The 23,985-nt window shown below is 35.9% G+C and overlaps 1 protein-coding gene across 16 annotated transcripts in view; it reads left to right on the forward strand.

The window, feature by feature from the left end:
- EML5 (EMAP like 5) overlaps window positions 1-23,985 on the forward strand; it is a 244,705-nt gene that overhangs the window by 125,934 nt on the left and 94,786 nt on the right. For all 16 annotated transcript variants that reach the window (XR_012478175.1, XM_074235552.1, XM_074235553.1 and 13 more), the window contains one exon: window positions 3,535-3,737. Coding sequence is in view for 15 of the 16 variants with exons in the window: in XM_074235552.1 (XP_074091653.1) it covers window positions 3,535-3,737 (203 nt within the window). In the remaining variant the exon portion in view is untranslated. The remainder of the gene's footprint in view (window positions 1-3,534; window positions 3,738-23,985) is intronic.

Below are 23,985 nucleotides of genomic sequence, written 5' to 3' on the forward strand. Positions count from 1 at the left end.
TCAGGGCAATTTTCCTGTAGTAATTCTTTGAAAATGATGTCAAGGCTCTTTTCCTGATCATGACTTTCAGGTATTCCAATAATTTTCAAATTATCTTTCCTAAGTCTGTTTTCCATATCAGTTATTTTTTCAATGAGATATTTCACATTTTCTTCTAATTTTTTCATTTTTTTTTTTGGTTTTGAAGTATTGATTCCTGATTTCTGGTAAATTCATCAATCTCCCTGAATTCTATTCTTTGTCTGAAGGATTTATTCTCCTCAGAGAGTTTTCTTATCTCTTTTTCCATCTGGCCAATTTTGCTTTTTAAAGCATTCTTCTCCTCAATAACTTTTTGAACTGTTTTATCCATTTGGCCTAAGCTGCTTTTTAGCATGCTATTTTCTTCAGCATTTTTTTGGATTTCCTTGACTAAGCTGCTGACTTCATTTTCATGTTTTTCCTGCATCTTTCTCCATTCTTTTCCCAGTTTTTCTTTCAACTCCCTCATTTGATTTTCAAAGTCTTTTTTGAGCTCTATCATAGCCTGAGCCCAATTTCTGTTTCTCTTGGAGTCTTTAGATGCAGGAGCTTGTGCTTCCTCATCTTCAGACTGAGGATTTTGATCCTTCTTGGGCTCATTTGCAAGATATTTCTCAATGGTCTTCCTCTTGTTTCTTTGTTCATTTTCCCAGCTTAAGCCTGTTTTATGGGGTGCTTCCTGAGCTTTTGGGACACTCCCTCAAGGGTCTCAGTGTGAGAGGCTCTGTCCTCCCTCCTGGTCTGTGAATGACCATAAGTGCCCCCCTCTGCCACGGGGCTGAGGTTGGGGGGGGCCCTGCTGTTCTATGGGGGGGCCTAGACTGGGATCAGGATCTGAATGTGGTCAGAGCCCCAGAGTCCTGTTCCAGGGGCAGAGGACAGAGCTCTGCTGTCTCTCTCTCTCTTCACTCCCCTCCCTCAGCTCAATGGGCTCATGCCCTGGGGGTTCCTGCTTACTGGCTCCGCCTGCTTCTGTTTCCAGGTCTAGGCTGGCCAAAGACCAGGCTGCTGGCTGTGTGCCCTGAGGGCTGGGCTCCAGGTGCTCGGCCCGGCAGAGGTCCCCCCCTGCTCCCCCACTCCTTGCGGTGCTCCCCGGGGTGCAGCCCAGGAGACTCCCCCGCTGCTGCGAGCTGCGGCCCCCAGCGCCCTGGGGCTGCCTCCGGGAGGCTGAGGTTCTTTGGCTCTGGCAGGCCGCCCCTCCGGCCCGGGGAGCAGAGCCTTTCTGCTCTTTTCCAGGTTACCTTGAGTAGGAGAACTGCCTCACTGGGTCCCTTTGTGGGTTCTGTCTGGAAAGTTTATTTAGAGTCCTTAGTTTATGAGTTTTATCAGAGAGCTCCTAAGACTGGATCCCTTCATGTTGCCATCTTGGCTCCGCCCCTCCAAAAAATCCATGCCTGTCCTTTGACATAAGCAATGCTACTATTAGGTCTATACTTAAGAAGAGATGAAAAAACAGAAAGCAAAAATATGTATAGAGATACTTATAGCAGCTCTTTTCTGGTGACAAGGAGCTATTGGAAATTGAGGAGATGCCCATCATTTTGGGGGGAATGGCTGAACAAATTGTGATATATGATTAAGATGAAATTCTCTTGTAAGAATTTCTGTTAAACAAATAATGAACAAAAAGTGAATGTTGAAGCCTGTTTTTACATGTAACTGGGGGAAAATAAAATTTGAAAAAGGATAAGTTCTCTTTACATTTTTTTTTTTAGATTTTTCAAGGCAATGGGGTTAAGTGGCTTGCCCAAGGCCACACAGCTAGGTAATTATTAAGTGTCTGAGGCTGGATTTGAACTCAGGTACTCCTGACTCCAAGGCCAGTACTCTATCCACTGAGCCACCTAGCTGCCCCGTCTCTTTACATTTCTACTTCTGGCTCTCCAGTTCTGCTGATTCATAAAGGAGTCTGCTCTCCCTCTCCCATTTCTGTGATTCAGCCAGAACCAATGTGTTCTCACAATGGTTTTAGCTATCCTTTTAGGATGAAGGTTGTAACTTGTCACCTAATGTTGGGCCTACCAATCTCATTCTAAAGGCAAACTTTTCAAGAGGTGGAGTGCTGGAATGATTTCTGTCTGAACCTACCAGACATCTAGCTCCAGCATCATTCTCTCTTCTTCACAGTGCCCAGGTAGTCCCACATTTGCATTTATTTATTTATTTATGTGTTTATTTTTGCCTGGGAAGAAAACATCATTTGGTGGGATTTTTTGTGTTTACAATTTTCTTTCAAGAAAGTTTAGGTGGTACAGTGGATAGAGCACTGGCCTTGGAGTCAGGAAGACCTAAGTTTAAATCCAGCCTCAGACACTTAATAATTGCCTAGCTGTGTGACCTTGGACAGGTCACTTAACCCCATTGCCTTAAATAGATTAAAAATAAATTTAAAAAGTTTAAAAAAGTTTAGGCTTTGGGGAAGTAAAATGTGTTCATTATAAAATTATGCTACTTCTTTTTTAATTATAGCTATAATATAACTTTTATTTGGATATCCATTTTTTCATTCAGTAGTGAATTTTCAGACTAGTGAGTAAACATTTTTATAAATTAAACAAATTTAAAAGTACATGGATTAATTTGATTCTTTCAAAATATACTGTTGACTTTCTCTTTAATATATTGTTAGAATATTCTCTCAGATCCACAAAACAAAAATTTATGAATGTGTATTATATATGAATATGTATGTATACATGTGGGTATATATGTGTATATATGTATATAAGTGCATATATACAAAGGGTGTAAAGTATATGCATATATATATATATATACACACATATGCATAGGTATAGGTATATATGCATACTTACCATAACCATCAAAGGGAGAGGTAGGAGGGAAAAAATAAAGTAAGCAGGAGGTGGAATGTTATTTGTAGTCCCAGGTTTTAAAGGGGCTTATAAAATTAACTATGGGTTATTGGTGGGGTTTTTTTTTCATTTTATTAGCATAATAATCCCAGAAAATAAACATTGCCCCCCCCTTCCTGCTCTTACATACAAACTAAAAATTATATTGTAAAGACCTAAATGATTCATCCTACATGGTGATTTAGCAGGGATGCTGATTTCATAGGTAGATTTATAACTACATTATTGGTGAAAACTAGATATGGAGTTTGTTAAACCCTTTATTCCCTTCAACTTGTGTATCTAATAGTTGTGAGACAGTGGACAATTTGCTTTATTACTCTGAACATCATTTTTTCCTCTGTAAAATGGTTATCATATTTATAATATTATCTTATGGAGATAAAGCATAATGTCAAGTATTAAGTGATATAACAATGTTAGTTATGGGGCAGTTAATTGGTGTAAAGGATAAAGTACCAGCACCTGAAGTCAGGAGGACCTGAATTCAAACCCAAACATAAAATACAATGATAGCTATTATCATAAATTGACTTTTTAAGACTACCTAACATTTTTGGTTTTCTTGTAGGAAAAATGAAATTTCAGTGATTTCTGATTTTATAAATTTTAATAATAATTTTTAATCTTAAAATAGGAGGAGGATTGATTGGGAGAAAAGGCTACATAGGTCCCCAGGGGAAAAGTGACACAATGATGTGTGCCGTGTATGGCTGGACTGAAGAGATGGCATTCTCTGGAACTTCAACAGGAGATGTGTGTATCTGGAAAGATGTTTTTCTTATAAAAACTGTCAAAGCACATGATGGACCAGTATTCAGTATGCATGCTCTGGAAAAGGTAAGTAAATTGTCTTTTAGAGGGATGGATAATTATATCTTCCTAATAATATATTCAGAGTGATTCTATAAATAAAATAGCAATTCCTTTAACCTGGCATTGCCACCTAGTACTAGTAACAAGTTTGAGAACTAGAAGATTGATAGGAAATTCAAGAATTGTTTCTTGGCAACTTGGCCTGCCTTATTTCTCTCAGTTCTTCATGCTTTTTTCACAATTAGTGAAGCAATTATAGAAAAGTATTTTCTCATGTTATAGGGTAGTATTGACACCCAGATGCTTATTATCATTGATAAAGTTTCATTTAAAGAAGATGGCATCATAACCTTTAAGCAACCAGAAAAAAGCATAGAATATGTATATAAACATATACACACATATATATATTTTAAATGTTGTTATAAATACCTAAAATGTTATTTGCTAAACTGTTGCCAATAACCCTTATTCTATTTATATAATCGTTTTCTTTACCCTGATGTCCCTCCATGTTATTATCCTGCATTCCTTATCTATCTCACTAATGAATTTCTCTCTACTTGGCCAAATTACAAAATCCCAGAAATGGAGAGGATCCTCAGAGACACACATCTATAAGCAATAATCCATTTATTTATTTTTTAATATTTTATTAAAGATTTTATTTTGATTTTTATAATTCTTCCCCCAATCTTACTTCCCTCCCCCCACCCCCCACAGAAGGCAATTTGTCAGTCTTCATTGTTTCCATGGTATACATGGTATACATTGGTCCAAATTGAGTGTGATGAAAGAGAAATCATATCCTTAAGGAAGAAACATAAAGTATAAGAGCAAGATCAGACAATAAGATATCAGGCTTTTTTTCTAAATTTAAAACAATAGTCCTTGGTCTTTGTTCAAACTGCACAGTTGTTTCTCTGGATACAGATGGCATTCTCTATTGCAAACAGCTCCAGATTGTCCCTGATTGTTGCACTGATGGAATGAATGAGTCCATCAAGGTTGATCATTGCCTCCATATTGCTGTTACGGTTTACAGTGTTTTTCTGGTTCTGCTTATCTCACTCAGCATCAGTTCATGCAAATCCCTTCAGGTTTCCCTGAATTCCCATCTCTCTCCTGGTTTCTAATAGAACAATAATGTTCCATGACATACATATACCACAGTTTGCTAAGCCATTCCCCAATTGAAGGACATTTACTTAATTTCCAATTCTTTGCTACCACTAACAGGGCTGCTATAAATATTTTTGTACAAGTGATGTTTTTACCCTTTTTTCACCATCTCTTTAGGGTATAGACCCAGTAGTGGCATTGCTGGATCAAAGGGTATACACACTTTTGCTGCCCTTTGGGCATAGTTCCAAATTTCTCTCCAGAAAAGTTCAATGAGTTCACATCTCCACCAACAATGTAACAGTGTCCCAGATTTCCCACAACCCTTCCAACAATGATCATTATCCTTTCTGGTCATATTGGCCAGTCTGAGAGGTATGAAGTGGTACCTCAGAGAAGCTTTAATTTGCAAACAATGCATTTATAATGGCCCTGATAGGTAGTTATTTAGTATTTTCTTGGGGGCCTCTGCTGAGGGAAACCTGCTTACTTATTGAGGTGGATTATCCCATCTTTGAACATCTATAGTTTAGGAGTGGGAGCTAGTTTTTCCTTTTTTGAGTCAAAATCTGTGTATGTCTCTTTGCAATTTATAGGGCTTTCAGTTTTGCCTTCTGTTACCAAGTAGAAAAGATAGGGTCTATTTTCCATATGATGGTCCTTTATGTATTTGAATAACTGCAATGTTCTAATCTGTCCCTGGACTTCTCTTTTTCAAGCTAGTTATATTTAGTTTTTGTGTTCAAAATTGTCCATCTTTTCTTTGCTTCCTTGTAGGTTTTCTTCTACTCTCTGCTGTGTACTACTTACTTTATTTTTTCCCCTCCTACCTCTCCCTCTGGTGGTTATGATAAGTATGCATATATACCTGTGTGTGTGTGTGTGTGTGTGTGTGTGTGTGTGTGTGTGTGTGTATACACATACTTTATACCCTTTATACATATGTACTTATATACATATATATATACATATTCATATATATATATATATATATATATATTACACGAATTCATAGATTTTTATTTGTTTTGTGGCTATTTCTCATTTTATAGCATATCCTGAAAGCAATAACCCCAGCTCACTCTATTTTACTTCTACTCACTACCTTGCCCTCCTATTCCTTAATCAACCACTTTTCAAAGAATCCTTCCCTTATACACCCTTCTATACCTCAACCCTTCTAAACACCATTAATCTACACACTCTCCTATATACTCTTATTGTTCCATACCCTCTAACCTCTCTACTCCTTACCCTCACTACTCTCCCTAATCCTTCTTTCTTGATGAATTTAGAAGTGTTTTATAGCCATATATATATATATGTGTGTGTGTGTGTGTGTTTATGTGTATATGTATATGTGTTGTTCCTTTTTTTACCTATTCCTGATGAGAATAGGTTTCTAGAAATATCAGCTCTCCTTCCCCATCTAATTCCTCTGTATCACTTCTTCTTCTCACACCTCATTTGTATTAGATGGTAACTTTTTTAAAAATCTTTTTCTTTTTACTTTTAAAAATCTCTTCCTACTGAGTTCTTCCCCATATTTCCTTATACCTATCCAATTACTGATAACAAACTTGAACATATGGTTTACATTTCCATGTATAGATAGTAATAATTTCTCCTTATTGAGTCCCTTGTAATGTCTTTGATGTTTACCTTATGTTTCTCTTGCTTTTTTCTATGTCAAATTTTCTTTTAAATTCAATTCTTTTTTGCAACAAAATCCTAAGTCTAGTAATTCCTTGACTGTCCTTTGATTTTGTTCAGGATTATGCATAATTTTACTGGGTGTGATTTTTGGCCACAGCCCCCATTTCTTCTGCTTTTTGATGTTGTGTTCTAAGATCTTCATTCTTTTTAAAATAATCCCTGTTAGGTCCTGTGTGATTTTAATTGTGGCTCTGCCATATTTTAATTCTTTTTTTCTTGTTGATCTTAATATTGTCTCCTTAACCTGGAGGTATTGAAATTAATTATGATATTCTTGTCAGTTTTCTTTCTAGGATTTCTTTCAGGTGGTGATTAATGAATTTTTTCTAATTCAGTATTTCCATCTTGTTCTAACACTTTAAACTTTAATTATTTCTTGTATTATTGAATCAAGATTCTTGTTTTGATCATAGCTTTCATATTGTTGTTTTCTTGTATTTTTATCTTCTTAATCTGTACAGCATTGCTATAATTTTTTCTTGTGAGATGTTTCACCTCTTCTATTTTTTCACTATTCTTATTTTGTTTTATTATTTCTTGCTCTCTTATAGTTTCACTGTCTTCCTTTCTTTTCATAATCTTCTTGTTTCACTTGGATTGTTCTTATTTTCTTTTTTTAGTTTTTCCTCGATCTCTTATTTGATTTTTTTTTAATTTTTGTTTTGTTTTTTTGCAAGGCAATGGGGTTGAGTGGCTTGCCCAAGGCCACACAGCTAGGTAATTATTAAGTGTCTGAGTCCAGATTTGAACTCAGGTACTCCTGACTGCAGGCCCAGTGCTCTGGCCGATGCTCTATCCACTGCACCACCTATCCACCCCTCTTATTTGATTTTTAAAGTCTTTTTGATATCCTCTAGGAATTCTTTTTGAGCAGGCAGTCATTTGACATTACTCTTTGGGGTAGGTGAGACATTTTTGCTATAGCATCTCCCACTGAAGATGAACTCCAGTCTTCTCTTTTCTGATAGTAACTCTCAGTGGTTGATTTCTTTCTCCTTTGTTGATTAAAAAAAAAAAGTAGCAGCTTTTTCTTATATTCATTTCTATTCCGGCAGTATTAGGGATAGAATCTCTGCTCTCAGGAGCTTTGTCCTGGACCCAGCCTCTAGACTTCATTCCCATTTTGAGCTACAGCCTGGGCCCTTCAGCACACTTTGCTGGAAATGATACTACTCCCCTGAGAGCTTTTCAGTGGCTATAACCTTCAGTTCTACCCTCTGCCCAGGAATCAAGATCAAGAACTCAGTTCTATTGTAATTGTCCACAATTAGCAGTGTCCCTGCACTACCTCCTCTGCAATCACTGGAGGTATACTGGACCCTTCCTGCCCATGATTACTTCTCACCTGGACAGCCAGACCCTTGTCCTTTATCAACAGAGGTTCCCTCTCTTCCTCATTCAGATTCCCACACACAGTCCAGGAGATGAAAATTCTGAGGCTGAGGCCAAGACTTAGGCTAGCTCCCAACTTGGCTGCCCCTAGGGCTCCCCTCTTGCTGTTCCGGGAACTAGCCTGGAGGGAAGAACCTGAGTCCTGGGATTTTTCTTCAGATTGTCTCCCATTGTTCTAGAAGGAATACTAGATCTTTTCCAATTGTCCCAGAAAATTACCCTATTCTACCACAACTTTTGTTTGTTTTTGCTGTTGTACTTTCACCCTGAATTTTTTATTTGTTTTGTTAATGGAGGAAATCCGGAGATTTTGGAATATTCTGACCTACTCCACCATCTTCCTAGAATTCACCCCCCCACCTGACTGTTTTCTTTAAATGGTGTACCCAGAATTAAACACTCTAAATAGCTTTAAGCAATCAATTAGCTATTGTCTGACCAGGGCCAAGCAAAACTGTTTTCCTTCTACATACTAAATTTTCATTCTAATATTAGTTTTCTTGGATGCCACATTTTACTGTTGATAAAATATTTAGCTTCCTATTCACTAAAACTCTTAATCTTTTTCAGATTTCTGTCTAGCCATACCTATCCTTATTATACTTGTGAATATGCTTTTAAACTCAAGTATGACCACATTTATCTCTATAAAAATTTCATCTTTCATCTTATTACATTCAGACTGTCATTCTAGCTTGTCATTTTTTTGGATTATATCTGTGTTTTCCAGTGTATCAACTATCCTTCTCAGCTTTGAGTCATCTTCAAATCTAATATGCTATGAAATGATGATTAAAAGTTTTAAATAGAACAGAGCCAAGGACTGTTCTCTGTGTATGTATTCCTTCTACCTTATGTATACACATAAATTTATGTGTATATACAAACATTTATATTTGTATATATATATATTACATATATAATATTACTGATAACATTGATGTCCTAGAAAACATCAAGAGGGGGTAACTGGACTATGAGGGGTCTTGAGATCACGATGAGTAAGAATCACTTGAAGGAACTAAAGATGTCTGACTTAGTCTGAAAAAGTACATAGTTTCTACCTGTGAAAATTTGAGCAACTGACAGGGGAAAGAAGGATTGAACTTAGAACACTGGGCAGAGTTTACAGAAAAACATATTTGGGCTTAAAGTAGGAAACAGATTGCTGCCAATTAGTGCAGGGCAATGGGCTGCCTTGGAAAGGTATATTCGGGTGTTCAAGGGGAAGACAGATAACTGCTTGTCAAAAATGTTTTAGAAGAATTCTTTGTCCAATGCAAGCTGGACTGGATGACAGCATTTGAGTCTTCCTCCAACTCTTATATTGTTCTGTGTGCTTCTCTGTAATTCAGATAATTCAATTATAACTTTTCTAGGTTCACTTTTATTTAGACTTAAAAATTATTTGTTACAAAATGATAATTCAGAAAATTTTCAAGCAAAAGTTTTCTCAAAGGATTTTTTCTTGGTGCTATTGAAATCATGTAATTCTGATAAATTGCATAGCAAAATACTGCTGAAACTAATTCTGTAATGGTTACTTTTGAAAATGAGTCTAGGGGAGCCAAGATGGTGACAAGAAGGGATCGAGTCTTAGGAGCTCTCTGATAAAACTCATCAGCTAAGGACTCTAACTAAACTTTCGAGAGACAGAACCCACAAAGGGATCCAGTGAGGCAGTTCTCCTACTCAAGGTAACCTGGAAAAGAGCAGAAAGGCTCTGCTCCCCGGGAGAGGCAGCCTGCCAGAGGGGTGGCCCGCCTGAGCCAAAGAACTTCAGCCTCCCGGAGGCAGCCCCAGGGCGCTGGAAGCCTCAGCTCACAGCAGCGGGGGGAGTCTCGTGAGCTGCACCCGGGGGAGCACCGGGCACAAAGTGGGGGAACAGCGGGGGACCTCTGCCAGAGCAAGCACGTGGAGACCAGCCCTCGGGGCACACAGGGAACAGCTTGGTCTTTCCCCAGCCCTGATCCAGGAAACAAAAGCAGGTGGAGCCGGTAAGCAGGAGCCTCCAGGGCATGAGCCCATTGAGCTGAGGGAGGGGAGTGAAGAGAAACTGGGAGCTCTGTCCTCTGTCTCTGGAACAGGACTCTGGGGTCTCTGACCACATTCAGATCCTGTCGCAGTCTAGGCCCCCCCCCCATAGAACAGCAGCCCCCCCCCCACCTCAGCCCCGTGGCAGAGGGGGTGCTTATGGTCATTCACAGACCAGGAGGGAGGACAGAGCCTCTCACACAGAGACCCTTGTGGGAGTGTCCCAAAAGCTCAGGAAGCACCCCAAACCAGGCCCAGGCTGGGAAAATGAGCAAGCAGAGAAACAAAAAGAAGACTATTGAGAAATATTTTGCAAATGAGCCCAAGAAGGATCAAAATCCTCAGTCTGAAGATGAGGAAGCACAAGCTCCTGCATCTAAAGACTCCAAGAAAAACAGAAATTGGGCTCAGGCTATGACAGAGTTCAAAAAAGACTTTGAAAATCAAATGAGGGAGTTGGAAGAAAAACTGGGAAAAGAAAGGAGAAAGATGCAGGAAAAACATGAAAATGAAGTCAGCAGCTTAGTCAAGGAAATCCAAAAAAATGCTGAAGAAAATAGCATGCTAAGAACCAGCTTAGGTCAAATGGATAAAACAGTTCAAAAAAAGTTATTGAGGAGAAGAATGCTTTAAAAAGCAAAATTGGCCAGATGGAAAAAGAGATAAGAAAACTCTCTGAGGAGAATAAATCCTTCAGACAAAGAATAGAATTCAGGGAGATTGATGAATTTACCAGAAATCAGGAATCAATACTTCAAAACCAAAAAAATGAAAAATTAGAAGAAAATGTGAAATATCTCATTGAAAAAACAACTGATATGGAAAACAGACTTAGGAAAGATAATTTAAAAATTATTGGAATATGTGAAAGTCATGATCAGGAAAAGAGCCTTGACATCATTTTCAAAGAATTACTACAGGAAAATTGCCCTGATATTCTAGAAGCAGAGGGCAAAATAGAAATGGAGAGAATCCACCGATCCCCCCAAGAAAGAGATCCCAAAAAACCAACCCCTAGGAATATTATAGCCAAGTTCCAGAACTCCCAAGTCAAAGAGAAAATATTACAAGCAGCCAGAAGGACACAGTTCAAATATCGTGGAGCTGCAGTCAGGATCACACAGGACTTAACAGCAGCTACACTGGAAGCTCGGAGGGCTTGGAATACAATATACCGGAAGGCAAGAGAGCTTTGAATGCAGCCAAGAATGAACGACCCAGCAAGGCTGAATGTCCTCTTCCAGGAAAAAGATGGACTTTCAATGAACCAGGGGAATTTCAAATGTTCCTTTTGGAATGGCCAGAGCTGAACAGAAGGTTTGATCTTCAGATACAGGACTCAGGTGAAGCATGGAGATTGGAGGAGAGGGGGGGAATATGAGGGACTTAATGAGGATGAACTGCATGTATTCTTGCATAGAAAAATGACACTGATAATACTCATATCAACCTTCTCAGTTAATAGAGCAGGTAGAGAGAGCTTTTATAGTTGAAGCACTGGAGAAAGCTGAATTCGAAGATAAAATATGGTGTAAAAATGGAGTCAATAGAAAAAAAGGGAAATGGAATGGGAGAAAGAAAAAGGAAAGGGGGAATAGTCCAAGATATTTCACATAAGATTTTTTTTTATTACAATGAGCTATTGCAATGATATGAAAGGGGGGAGGCAAGGGGGGAGTGAGGGAACCTTTGCTCTCATCAGAGATGGCTAGGAGAGGAAACAGAAAATATACTCAATGGGGTATAGGCATCTGGAGTAAGAAGGAGGGGGGAGCAGGGGGAAGGGGTGGGGATGTGAATAAAGGAGGAGAGAATTGACCATGGGGGGAGAGTGGTCAGATATAACACATTTTCTTTCTTACTTCTTGCAAGGGGCTGGGATTGGAAGGCCTGTCCAGGACCATGGGGCCAGGTGGATTCTGGGCCTAAGGGGTGGTATGGGGGCTCAGGGCTTCTTGGCCCCAGGACCAGGGATCTGTCTGCTGCGCCACTCAGCGACCCTACAGCAGAGTCAGAGTGAAAGGAGAGAGAAAATATAGTACATAGTAGTGGAGAAATAAGAAAGGAGGGAGTTGTGATCAGCAATGGCAATGTTGGATAAATATGGAAGTAACTTTTGTGATGGACTTACCATAAAGAATGCGATACACCCATGACAGAGTTGTTGGTGTTGGAACAAAGACTCAAGCACATTTTTTGTTATTATTATTTGGGGGAGAGTGCAGGGCAAGTGGGGCTGGGTGGCCTGCTTGGGGCCACATAGCAGGGTCATCTTTGGGTGTCTGAGGCCGGATTCGGACCCAGGTGCTCCTGGCTCAAGGGCCAATGCTCTGTCTGCCACCCAGCCACCCCTACTGTTATTACTATTTTATTTTATTTTATTTTATTTTGGGTCTTTTTTTCTTTTTTCTTTTCTTTTTCTTTTTTTTTTTTTGGTTTTTGCAGGGTAGTGGGGATCGGGTGGCTTGCATGTCACATGGCTGGGTGATTGTTGGGTTTACAAGGCTGGATATGGGCTCGGGTGCTCGTGGCTCCAGGGCTGGTGCTTCGTCCATTGTGCCACCTGGCCATACCTACAATTATTACTATTATTTTTTTTAATTTTAATTTTTTTCTCTCCCCTTTACTTTTTTTGCCCAAGCAAGTCTATCTATATTCATGGGGGAGGAGGGGTATTTTGTTTACTTGTAAACAAGAATGTTTTATTAATGTAAAAAAAACAGTTGTACAAAATGAGAATAAAAAATAAATTTAAAAAAAGAAAAAGAAAAGGAGTCTGGGATAGAATTGGGAAAACAGTTAATTAAAATAGGATGGCTTGTGGTTTATTATTTCTATTTTAATTTCTCCTCTGATGCTTTGTTTTTTTTAAATTTCATTCAGTAGAAATAAACTTTTTCCTACCTCCCCACACCTTTTTAAGAAAGAAAGAAAAATATAACCATTGTATAAAAATGTCTATTTAGCAAAACATAGTCTCCATTGGTCTTGTCTTTTTATAACCAAAAAAATTGCTATCTACACTCTTAAAACCATCTTCTCTTTATCAGGAGATCATGATTTTTCTGGAATCATGGTTGGTCATTGTATTGTTCGAAAGTCTGTCTGAGTTGTTCGTCTTAACAATGATGTCATTATTATTATATAAATGTTTTCTCTTGTTTTTGCTCACTTTTCTTTGTATCAGTTATTGTAGGTCTTCCAAGATTTCTGATACCATTCCATTCTTCATTTTTTATAGCACAATAGTATTTCATTACATTCATTTACCATAATTTGATTTGCCACTCCTCAATTTGATGGGCAGCTGCTCAGTTTCTGATTCTGTACTACCAGGAAAAAAAAAGACTTAATAAATATATTTGAACATTTTGAATCCTTTTTTTCTCATCTCTTTGCAGAAGAGACCTGATTGTATATCCATGGCCAAAGGGGTATGTACAGTTTAATAATTTGGGGGTATAGTTCCAAAGAGCTTTCCAAAATGGCTTGAACCATTTAACAGTTCCACTGAAAGTACAGTAATGACTCTGTTTTGCCATCTAGAATTTATCATTTTCTATTTTTTGTCAGTTTTGCTGAGCTGGCATCCTAACTTATTTGGATTCCTTTAAGTCTCAGATAAAATACTACTTACTACAAGAAACCTGTTGCCATCTCTTAGTGCTTTCCTTTTGGTAATTATGGCTGATCTTGTAAATATTTTGTTAGTTCTTGTTTTCGTATTGACCCCCCCCTTTACATTATAATATGCTTCATGAGATCAGGAGCTATTTTTTTAATTTTTTGTATCCTCAGAATTTAGTACATTTCTTGGCACTTGGTAGTTAATAAATACTTTCTGACTCATTGTTCTTTTAATTTAAATTTCTCTATTGATAATTTAGAGCTTTTTATGTGAATATGAATTTGGTAGCTTGGATTTCTTCTTCTGAAAAGTCGTTGTTCATATCTTTCAACAATTTATCAATTAGAAAGGGTAGAGCCAAGATGGGAGAAAAATTCAGGAATATACTTGAGTTCTACTAAACAATTTTAAAATGACACCTCAAAATGAATTCAGAAGTGGCAGAACCAACAAAGATGGAGTGAGATAATTTTCCAGCCCAGCTTAGAAGTTGACAGGAAAAATCAAGAAATACACTGGAAAAATGAGAAATCAACAAAAAAAAAAGAACTTGCCCACAGAAAGATAATAGGTTATAGGGAAAATCAAAACACAAAATCAGAAGAGGACAACAGTGTCAAAGTGGCTATGTAAAACTTTAAAGAAACATATGAATTGGTGTCAGATCAAAAAAGACTTCTAGAAGCTCAAAAAAGATTTTAAAAATCAAATAATAAAGGTAGAAGAAAAATTGAGAAAAAGAAATAAAAGTGATGTAAGAGAATAATGAAAAAAAGAGTCAACAGGGCGGCTAGGTGGTGTAGTGGATAAAGCACCGGCCCTGGAGTCAGGAGTACCTGGGTTCAAATCCGGTCTCAAACACTTAATAATTACCTAGCTGTGTGGCCTTGGGCAAGCCACTTAACCCCTTTTGCCTTGCAAAAAGAAAAAAGAAAAGAAAAAGAAAGAATAAAGAGTCAACAATAAAGGTAGCACAAAAATGGGAAGAGATATACAAAAATTCATGGAAAAAAATAACTCCCTCAAAAATTAGAATTAGCCAAATGGAAAAGGAAATACAAAAGATTACTGAAAAAATAATTCCTTATAAATTAGAAGTGGCATAGTAGATTCTAATGACTCCATGAGACATCAAGAAAGAGTAAAACAAAATTTTAAAAATGAAAAAAATAGAAAAAAATACATTGGAAAAACAAATGACATAAATAGATCAAGAAAAGATAATTGAAAAATTATTGAACTACTTGGAAGTTATGATCAAAACAAAAGCTTAGACACATTTCAAGAAATTATCAACTACCCTGATATCCTAGAATCATAGGGTAACATAGAGATTGAAAGAATCTGCCCATCACCTCCTGAGAGAGATTCCAATGAAAACTCCCAGAAATAATAGCTAATGATAGCTTGGCCAGTACTCCTAGGCCAAGGAGAAAATTTTATAGGCATCCAGAAAGACGTAATTCAAATATCATAATGCCTCAGTCAGGATTACACAGAATTTAGCAGCTTCTACATTAAAGGCTTAGAATATGATATTCTGGAAAGGAAAGAAGCTGAGATTACAACTAAGAATCACCTACCCAGCACAACTGAGTATCATCCTTGAACAGAAAAAAATACCTCTTCAATGAAATAAAGGACTTTCAAATGTTCTTGAAAAGATCAGAGCTTAACAGAAATTTTGATTTTCAAATTTAAGATTCACAAAAAATCTAAAAAAAGGTAGAGAAAAGAGAAAACTTATGTTTGCATTCCTACACAGTTTGTAACTCTTAAGAAATTTATCACTATTATGACAGCTAGAAACATTATACATAGAGGACACAGATATGAGTTGACTATAATGGGATGATATCCAAAGGAATGAGAAAGAGGGATACATTGGGAGAAAAGGGAAGGGAAAGAGAAAAAAATTAAATTTTATCACATATAAGAGGTGCAGAAGAGTTATTACATAGAGAGCAAGGTGAGGGTAAAGGCCAATACTTGAACCTTACTGCTATCAGTAAAAAGGCACAAAGAAAGAATAAAAAGTATGCTTGATTTGACATAGAAATTGTTTTATCCTCTAGGGAAATAGAAGAGGAAAGAGATATGAGAAAGGGGAAACTGATAGAAGGGAAGGCAGATTGGAGCAAGAGATGGTCAGATGGAAGAGGGACAGGGTGAAAGGAGACAGATGGAAAGACAAGAGCATATGGGGAAAGTAGAGTAGAGGAAAATACACAGTAATCTTAACTGATTGTGAATGGGATGAACTTATCCATAAATTAGAAACAGCAGAATGAATTTAAAAATCAGAATCTTACAATATTGGGGAGGAGATAGGGAGACAATTCAAATCAAGTAGCTTGCCTGGATCACACAGCTAGTAAATGACTGAGGCTGGCTTTGAACTGAGTTCCTCCTGACTCCAGAGATAATTCTCTATCCACTGCACCATTTAACTGCCCCCTAACAGTTTGTTGTTACTACAAATTATCTGAAGTAGAGAGACACACAGAGTGAAAGTAGGGAACTGAAATAGAATCTGTTATGCCTCATTTGGAAAAAGGGGGGGGGTGGCAATCATGATTTCAGACAAAGCAAAAGCAAAAATAGATCTAATTAAGAGATAAGGAAAGAAACTACATCTTGTTAAAAGTGAAGTAATAATACTAAACAAATGTATATCAAGTGGCATAGCGCACAGATTTTTAATTTTATTTTTAGTTATTTACCAATTATACATAAAGATAATTTTTATCATTTATTCTTTTACAGACTTATTGAGTTCCACATTTTCTCCTCCCCCTCTTTCTCCCCTCCTCATGGCAACAAACAATCTCATATAGGTTGTACATGTTCAATCCTGTTTAACTTATTTCCATATTAGTCATGTTGTGAATGAAGAATTAGAACTAAGGGGAAGAAAACATGAGAAAGAAAGAAAACACATAAAAAGAAATTTTTTTAAGTGAATATAATATATGCTTTGCTCCATATTCAGAATCCATGGTTCCTTCTTTAGATGTGGATGACATTTTCCTTAAGAGGTGTCTCAGAATTGTCCTTGATCCCTATTGCTAAGAGAAGTTGCTTCCATCATAGTTGATCACGGTATTACTTTTAATATGTACAATGTTCTCCTGATTCTTCCCACTTCACTTAACATCAGTTCATGTTTTCATGCTTTTCTGAAGTCCTGCCATCTGTGATTTCTTAAAAAACAATAATACTCCATAACATTCTTATACCATAGCTTTTCAGTCATTCCTCGATTGATGGGCATTATTTGATGGGAGTATTTCACAAAATTTCACTAATACATCTATTAGTTAGTCTTAGCCTTACAATGTACTTCTCCTACATTATCCCTTTTAATTGTATCTAGTTTTGCTTTTGCTTTGAGATCAAGATTACTTCCCCTGCTTTTTTTATGTCAGTTGAAACATAATATATTGCTTTCCAGCCTTCTTGCCTTTACCCTGTGTGTAACTCTCTGCTTCAGATGTGTTTATGTAAACAACATATTGTAGGTTTCTGATTTTTAATCCACTCTGCTATCCACTTCCATTTTGTGGGAGAGTTCATTTCTTTCATATTCACAGTTAAGATAACTAGTCCTATATTTCCCTCCATTCTATCTCCCCCCATCTGTAGTATTTTTCTCTCTCTTTTTCCCTTATCCCTCCTCACTAGTTTTTACTTCTAACTGCTTTTTTTCTACCTTTCCTCTTTTTTCCTTTACTTTTTTTACCTTTTACCTTCTCCTTCCTTTTTTATCACCCTCAACTTCTCCTTCCTTTCCCCTTTCCCCCTCCTATTTCCCTGTAGTATAGGATAAATTTCTAAACCTATTGAATCTTTGAGTCAAATCTGCTGAAAATAAAATTTACTTCCCCCTTCTTTTCTTTATTATAATAGTTTTTTTTGTGCCTCATCAGTGTTATTTATCCTCTAATGCTTTCTTCTCACAGAATAATACTTTTTTCATGTCTTAATTGTTTTATACCTGTCTTGTACCCACACCCATGTCAAAGTGTACACTTTTTGTCTGTCTGACCTGTTAGAAGTACAATTCTCAAGAGTTGATTGATTTTTCAACTTCGTCATATTATAATCACTTCATACCAATACCTTCTATCTGAGTACCCTCCCCTGAACTATTCCATTAGAAATAGAATTTCCAGAACCAGAAATAACTTCAAACTATAATCGATTTATACCTGTACCCTCTTTCCAAGTTTTTGTTCCTTTAACTGTCCTAATAGAAATATAGCCCTCAGGAATTAAAAGTTAGGTCATATCCTCTGTGTAAGTATGCTCCTTTCAAATGTCTTAAGAGAAATACAATTCTAAAGAGTTACAAGTATTGTCTTTTCATGTAGGAATGCAGACAATTTAGTCTTATTGACTAATATTTTTCCCCTTTCGTTTTATCTTTTTAATGTGTCTCTTGAGTCTTATATTTGAAGATACAATTTTCTGTCCAGTTCTGGTATTTTTATCAAGTAAGTTTGAAAGTCCTCTATTTTGTTGAAATCTTTTACCCTGAAAGAATATATTGAATTTTGAGAGTAGCTGATTCTTGGTTGTAATCCAAGCTACTTTGCCCTCCAGAATATCATATTCCAGACCCTCCAATCCTTTAATGTTGAAGCTGATAAGTACTATATAATCTTGACTGTGACTTCCTGTATTTAAATTACTTCCTTTTTTGACTGCTTGCAGTATTTCTCCTTCAGCTGAGAATTCTGAAATTTGACTACAATATTCCTTGTAGTTTTTATTTTGGGGTGATAATATAGATTCTTTCCAAGGATTATTTTAACTGCTTGTTCTAGGATGTTAGAGAAGTTTCCCATGATAATTTCTTGCAAGGCATTTTCCAGGTTCTTTTTCTGATTGTGACCTTCAGGTAGGTCAATAATTTGTAAATTATCTCTTCTAGATCTTTTTCCCAGGTTGGTTGTTTTTCTAAAGAGGTACTTTATATTTTCTTTTATTTTTTCAGCCTTTTGATTTTGTTTGATGGAATTTTGGTGACTTAGAGAGTCATTAACTTTCATTTATCCAATTCTAATTTTTAGGGTTTTATTTTCTCCAGTTAGCTTTTGTGTTTCTTTTTCTAGAACTGTGGAAAGAAAGATTAAAAATTAATTGGAAATTGATCTAATCCTAAAGACTGAATGAATCAAAGAACAAATCATAGAAACAATAAATAATTTCATCAATAAGAACAAAAACAATAAGACAATATATCAAAATTTATGGGATGCAGCCAAAACAATACTTTGGGGAAAATATATTTCTCTAGATGCTTATATCATTAAATTAGAGACAGAGAAGATCAATGAATTTAGCTTTTTGAAGAGTTATATTCATTTTCCTGTTGATCAATTTTACTTTTTCATGAGTTACATTCCTTTTCTAATTAGTCAGTTTTATTTTTTGATGAGTTTCCTTCCCTCCTTTTCTAGTTGGCCATTTTTACTTTTAAAGGTGTTGATTTCCTTTTTTCATTTGGCCAGTTTTCCTTTTTAAGGTATTTTTTTCTTCAGCAGTCTTCCATGATTCTACTTCATGACTCTCATTTCTTTTCCCAATTTTTCTTCTTCCTTTCTTCTTTGGTTTTGAAAATTCTTTTTTGAGTTCTTCCAAGAGTTCTTTTTCGGATGCAAGACCAATTTATAAACTTCTTTGTGGCTTCACATGTTAGACACTTTGTCACTGTTTTTCTCTTTTGAGATATCATTTTTTTTTATCTTCATCAGAACAGTAGCTTTTTATGGTTAATGCTTTTTTTATTTTTATATTTTTGCTCATTTTAATAGTTCAGCTTTTTCCTGGGGCACAGGGGAGTATAAATACCAGGCTTTTTGTGCTGGGGACCAGAATCTGAACCCTGGCTTACCATTTGTCTAGGGCCTTGCTTATGTTTTACTTGCTAGTATTTTATTCCCTGCCTTAGGGTAGCCCATCCCAGTTTCACCTGTTATATCAAGGTTCCTGGGGCTTAAACTTTTTCTTTTGACCAGGGGCTGGGACCCTCGCTAGCTGGCCTGCTCTTCTGCCAGGCTTGCTGAGGTGGGACCTGAACTGATCTGTGACTAAGAGCCCCTTACTGACTTTCCAGCTCTCCTGCCAATACTAGATTATACTCTCCTTTTACCTATGTGAGACAGAATTTTACTGAAGTTCCTTCATAATATCTTGAGCTGACAATTTGTTTCACTCTTGTTTTGTGGGTTCTGTAGCTTTAAGGTCTGTTTAGATGCTTCATTTAAAGTTATTTTGGGAAAGACTTCAAGAACTTTCTAGCTTTAAACTGCCATCTTGGCTCTGCCCTCGAAGCCCTAGCATAGTTTTTCAAAGAAATTAAATGAGTTACAGGAAGAAATGGTAAAATTAAACTAGTCAGGGCAACCTGAACTTTCCCCTGTCAGAACTAGATTAAATCAAACAAAAAAGAAAGAAGGAAAGAAAGAGAAAGAGAGAGAGAGAGAGAGAAAGATAGAAATTAGATGAATAAAATTTTAGGAAAGTTAGATATGTTAGGTTTCCAGAGAAAATAGAATGAGACTAGAAAGAAATAGAACTTTTTCTCATCACTACATGGCACCTACACAAAAATTGATCATGTATTCAGACATAAAATTTTACAACTAAATGCAAAAAAAGAACTATTAAATGAATCCTTTCCAGATCATAATACAAAAAAAAAATTATGGTCAATAAAGAATTGTGGGGAAAAGCTTAAAAATTAATTGGAAACTAATCTAATCCTAAAGAATTAACATATCAAAACAAATCTTAGAAACAGTCAAAATTTCATCAAAGAGAATGACAGCAATAAGACAACATCTAGAATTTGTGGGATGCAGCCAAAGCAATACTTTAGAAAAAATTTATTTCTCTAGATTCTTATATCAATAAATTAGAGCAAAGAAGAGACCATGAATTTAGTATGCAACTAAAAAAAATAGAAAAAACAAATTAAAAGTCCCCAGTTAAATTCCAAATTGGAAATCCTGCAAGTCAATAGAGACATTAACAAAACTGAAAGAAAAGTATTTGACTAATGAATAAAATTAGGAACTAGTTTTATTTAAAAAAATCAGTAAGATAGATAAACAATTGATTTAAACAATTTGATTTAAAAAAGAAAGGAAATCAAATGAAAAAGTAGAGCTTGACACTGGTGAAGTGGAAATTAAGGCAATTATTAGGTGCTATTTTGCCTAACTATATGCTAATCAATATGCCAATCTAAGTAAACTGGCTGAATATTCGCAAAAATGAAAATTTCCCAGACTAATAGAAGAGGAAATAGAATAACTATATTGCCCCACCTTAAAAAAAGAAATTCAGAAAAAATTCCAAGGCCAGATGGATTCATAAATGAATTTTGCCAAACATTTAAAGAACAGTTCATTCCAATATTAGTTTATATTATTGCTTGTCCTTCTTTCTCAAAGAGGATCATTCCATCAGGAAGATGATATCATGACTTGTAAGTAAATTGGATTTTAAGGAGGCAGGGCTATGGGAAGTCACTAGCCTAATTCTCTCCTCTGAAGCCATCAGGGTCCCCTGTCATGTTATAGATTAAGATGACTTGGATACCATAGATTTTCTTCACTGGCATCAGTAACCAATTGCTGTTTTTAAGGAGGAAACAACAGCCAAAAGGACAAGTCCAGGGACAGGTTTAACAAGGTTGAGTAGAATCGAGTTTAAGAGTGATAAACTAAAGAGCCAAGTTTTGGGGGACAAGAATTCACTATTTGGAAAAAAACTGCTGGGAAAACTGGAAAACAATTTGGCAGAAATTAGTTATAGGGGCCGCTAGGTGGCACAGTGGATAGAGCACTTGGCCCTGGAGTCAGGAGTACCTGAGTTCAAATCGGGCCTCAGACACTTAATAATTACCTAGATGTGTGGCCTTGAGCAAGCCACTTAATAACCACATTGAATTGCAAAAAAAAAAATATAGATCAGCATCTATCTCACATAGTATATTAAGATGTGGACAAAATGATTGTATGCTCATATTTACATGTATAGGGATGATATATAAGAATGCAAGTAATTCTCCAGTTGATAAATGAAAGGATACAAACAGGTGGTTTTCAGATGAAGGAAATAACTATATAAAAAAGACTAAATCACTATTGATTAGAAAAATATAAATTAAAACAACTCTGAGGTATTACTTTATACCTATCAGATTTGCTAGTATGACAGTGAGGAAAATGATAAATGTTAAAAGGAATGTGGAAAAATTGGAACCCTAATGCACTTGAAGTTGAAAATTAATCCAACCATTCCAGAGAGCACTTTGGAACTATGCCCCAAGGGCAATAAAACTCTGTATACCCTTTGACCCAGCAATACTACTACTACTAGGTCTGCATACCAAAGAGATTTTAAAGAGGGGAAAGGACCTCTTTGTACAAAATTATTCATAGCAGCTCCTTTTGTGGTGGCAAAGAATTTAAAATTGAGAAATTACCCATCAATTAAGGAATGGCTGAATACACTGAATAAGATTTTGATTGTAATTGAATAATATTATGGCATAAGAAATAACAAGAAGGATGATTTCAAAAAAACAAAACTTGGAAAAACTTACATGAACTAGCAGTAAAGTGAGCAGAAACCAGGAGAACATTGTACACAGTAACAGTACTATTATGTGATTATCAATTGTGAATGATTTAGCTACTTTCAGAAATGCAGTGATCCAAGATAATTCCTAAGAACTCATGATGAAAAATGCTGTCCACTTCCAGAGAAAGAACTGATGGAGTCTGAATGCAAATTAAAGCACATTATTTTTCACTTTTTTATGTTTTTTTGGCTTGTGTTTTTTATCACAACATGACTAATATAGAAATATATTTTGCATGATTGCAAATATATAGCAAATGCAAATATATCAAAATGCTTACTGTCCCAGAGAGGAATGAGGAGAGGGAGGGAGGGAGAAAATTTAAAACTTGAAACTTAAAAAAAAGAATGTTTAAAATTCTTTTATACATAAAATTGTAAAAAAATAAAATATTATTTTTAAAATTTATAAATTGGGGAATGGGGCTTATTTTTATAAAGTTGAACAGTTCCTTATATATGCTTGAGGTAAACTTTTATGTTATATATCTTTTTATATGCTTCTCTTCTGGGGCAGCTAGGTGGCGTAGTGGATAAAGCACCAGCCTTGTTCAAATCCGGTCTCAGACACTTAATAATTACCTAGCTGTGTGGCCTTGGGCAAGCCACTTAACCCCCATTTGCCTTGCAAAAAAAAAACCCTAAAAAAAAGACATTGAGATATATGCTTCTCTTCTAATTTTAGTCACCTTGGTTTTTTTGGCACAAAGGTGTTTTAATTGTTTGTCTTCAGAATCATCAGTTTTACCTCCTGCCATCTTTTCCATTACTTGTTTGGTCATGAATTTCTTCCTTATTCTTTTAATTTAACATGTTACCCTTTATGTCTATTTCATGTACCATTTGGAGCTCATCTTGTTATGTGGTATGAGATGTTTACCTATTACTAGGCTACTGTGCTTATTTGTGTCTGTAGATTGTTTCCTATCTGTTTTATTGATAAACCAATCTCTGTTCTTCTTGGCAGTGCCTTATTGTTTTGATGATTATTGCAATGTAGTATAGATTGAGTTTCTAGACCTTTTGTTCTAATAAATGAATTTTCTTGTTTTGGATTTTTTTTAGCTCCAAGTAATAATGTAATTCTTTGGTAGTATGATTATTATGGTAATGGATAAGTAAATTAATTTTGGTAGTATTATTCTTTTATTGTATCAGCCCACCCTGAAAAATCAATATTTTCCAGTTATTTAGAACTTGCTTTAATTATATAAAGAATGTTTTATCATATTGTTCATGTATTTCATTTCTTGGAAATAGACTCCCAAGTAGTTATTTTAAATTTGATTCTTTTTATCTTGCTTTCCTTCTCATTAAAGAGGAAAAGATGATGCTTCAGCTTCTAGTATTGATTAAACTCTACCTTCGGTTCTTGTCAAAATTTACTTTTTTTATAAGTTCTGGATAGCTAAAAGATCCTCCCTGAATCTCTCAAGAAATAAAATCTTTTTCTTAAGATGTTTATGAAAAATGAGAAGAATATGGTCACCTAACCAATTAATTTAGATTGTTTGCCTCTTCTATTTATTCTTATGCCTCCTTATATGTAGATTTTTTGAAGGCTATGTGAGTGAAACAAAGCTTGTGATAGATTCTACCAAGCTTCAAGTACACTGTTTGTAATGGTCTGCATATTTGTTATGTGATAAAGTAGCCTGTAAAATGTCCAAGAGGTTTTTCACTTGTTTGGCATAAGGGGTAATAGAGGCTCAGAGAGATTGT

The sequence above is a fragment of the Macrotis lagotis genome, chromosome 4, assembly GCF_037893015.1.
Source record: "Macrotis lagotis isolate mMagLag1 chromosome 4, bilby.v1.9.chrom.fasta, whole genome shotgun sequence".
In the NCBI taxonomy this organism is placed as follows: domain Eukaryota; kingdom Metazoa; phylum Chordata; class Mammalia; order Peramelemorphia; family Peramelidae; genus Macrotis; species Macrotis lagotis.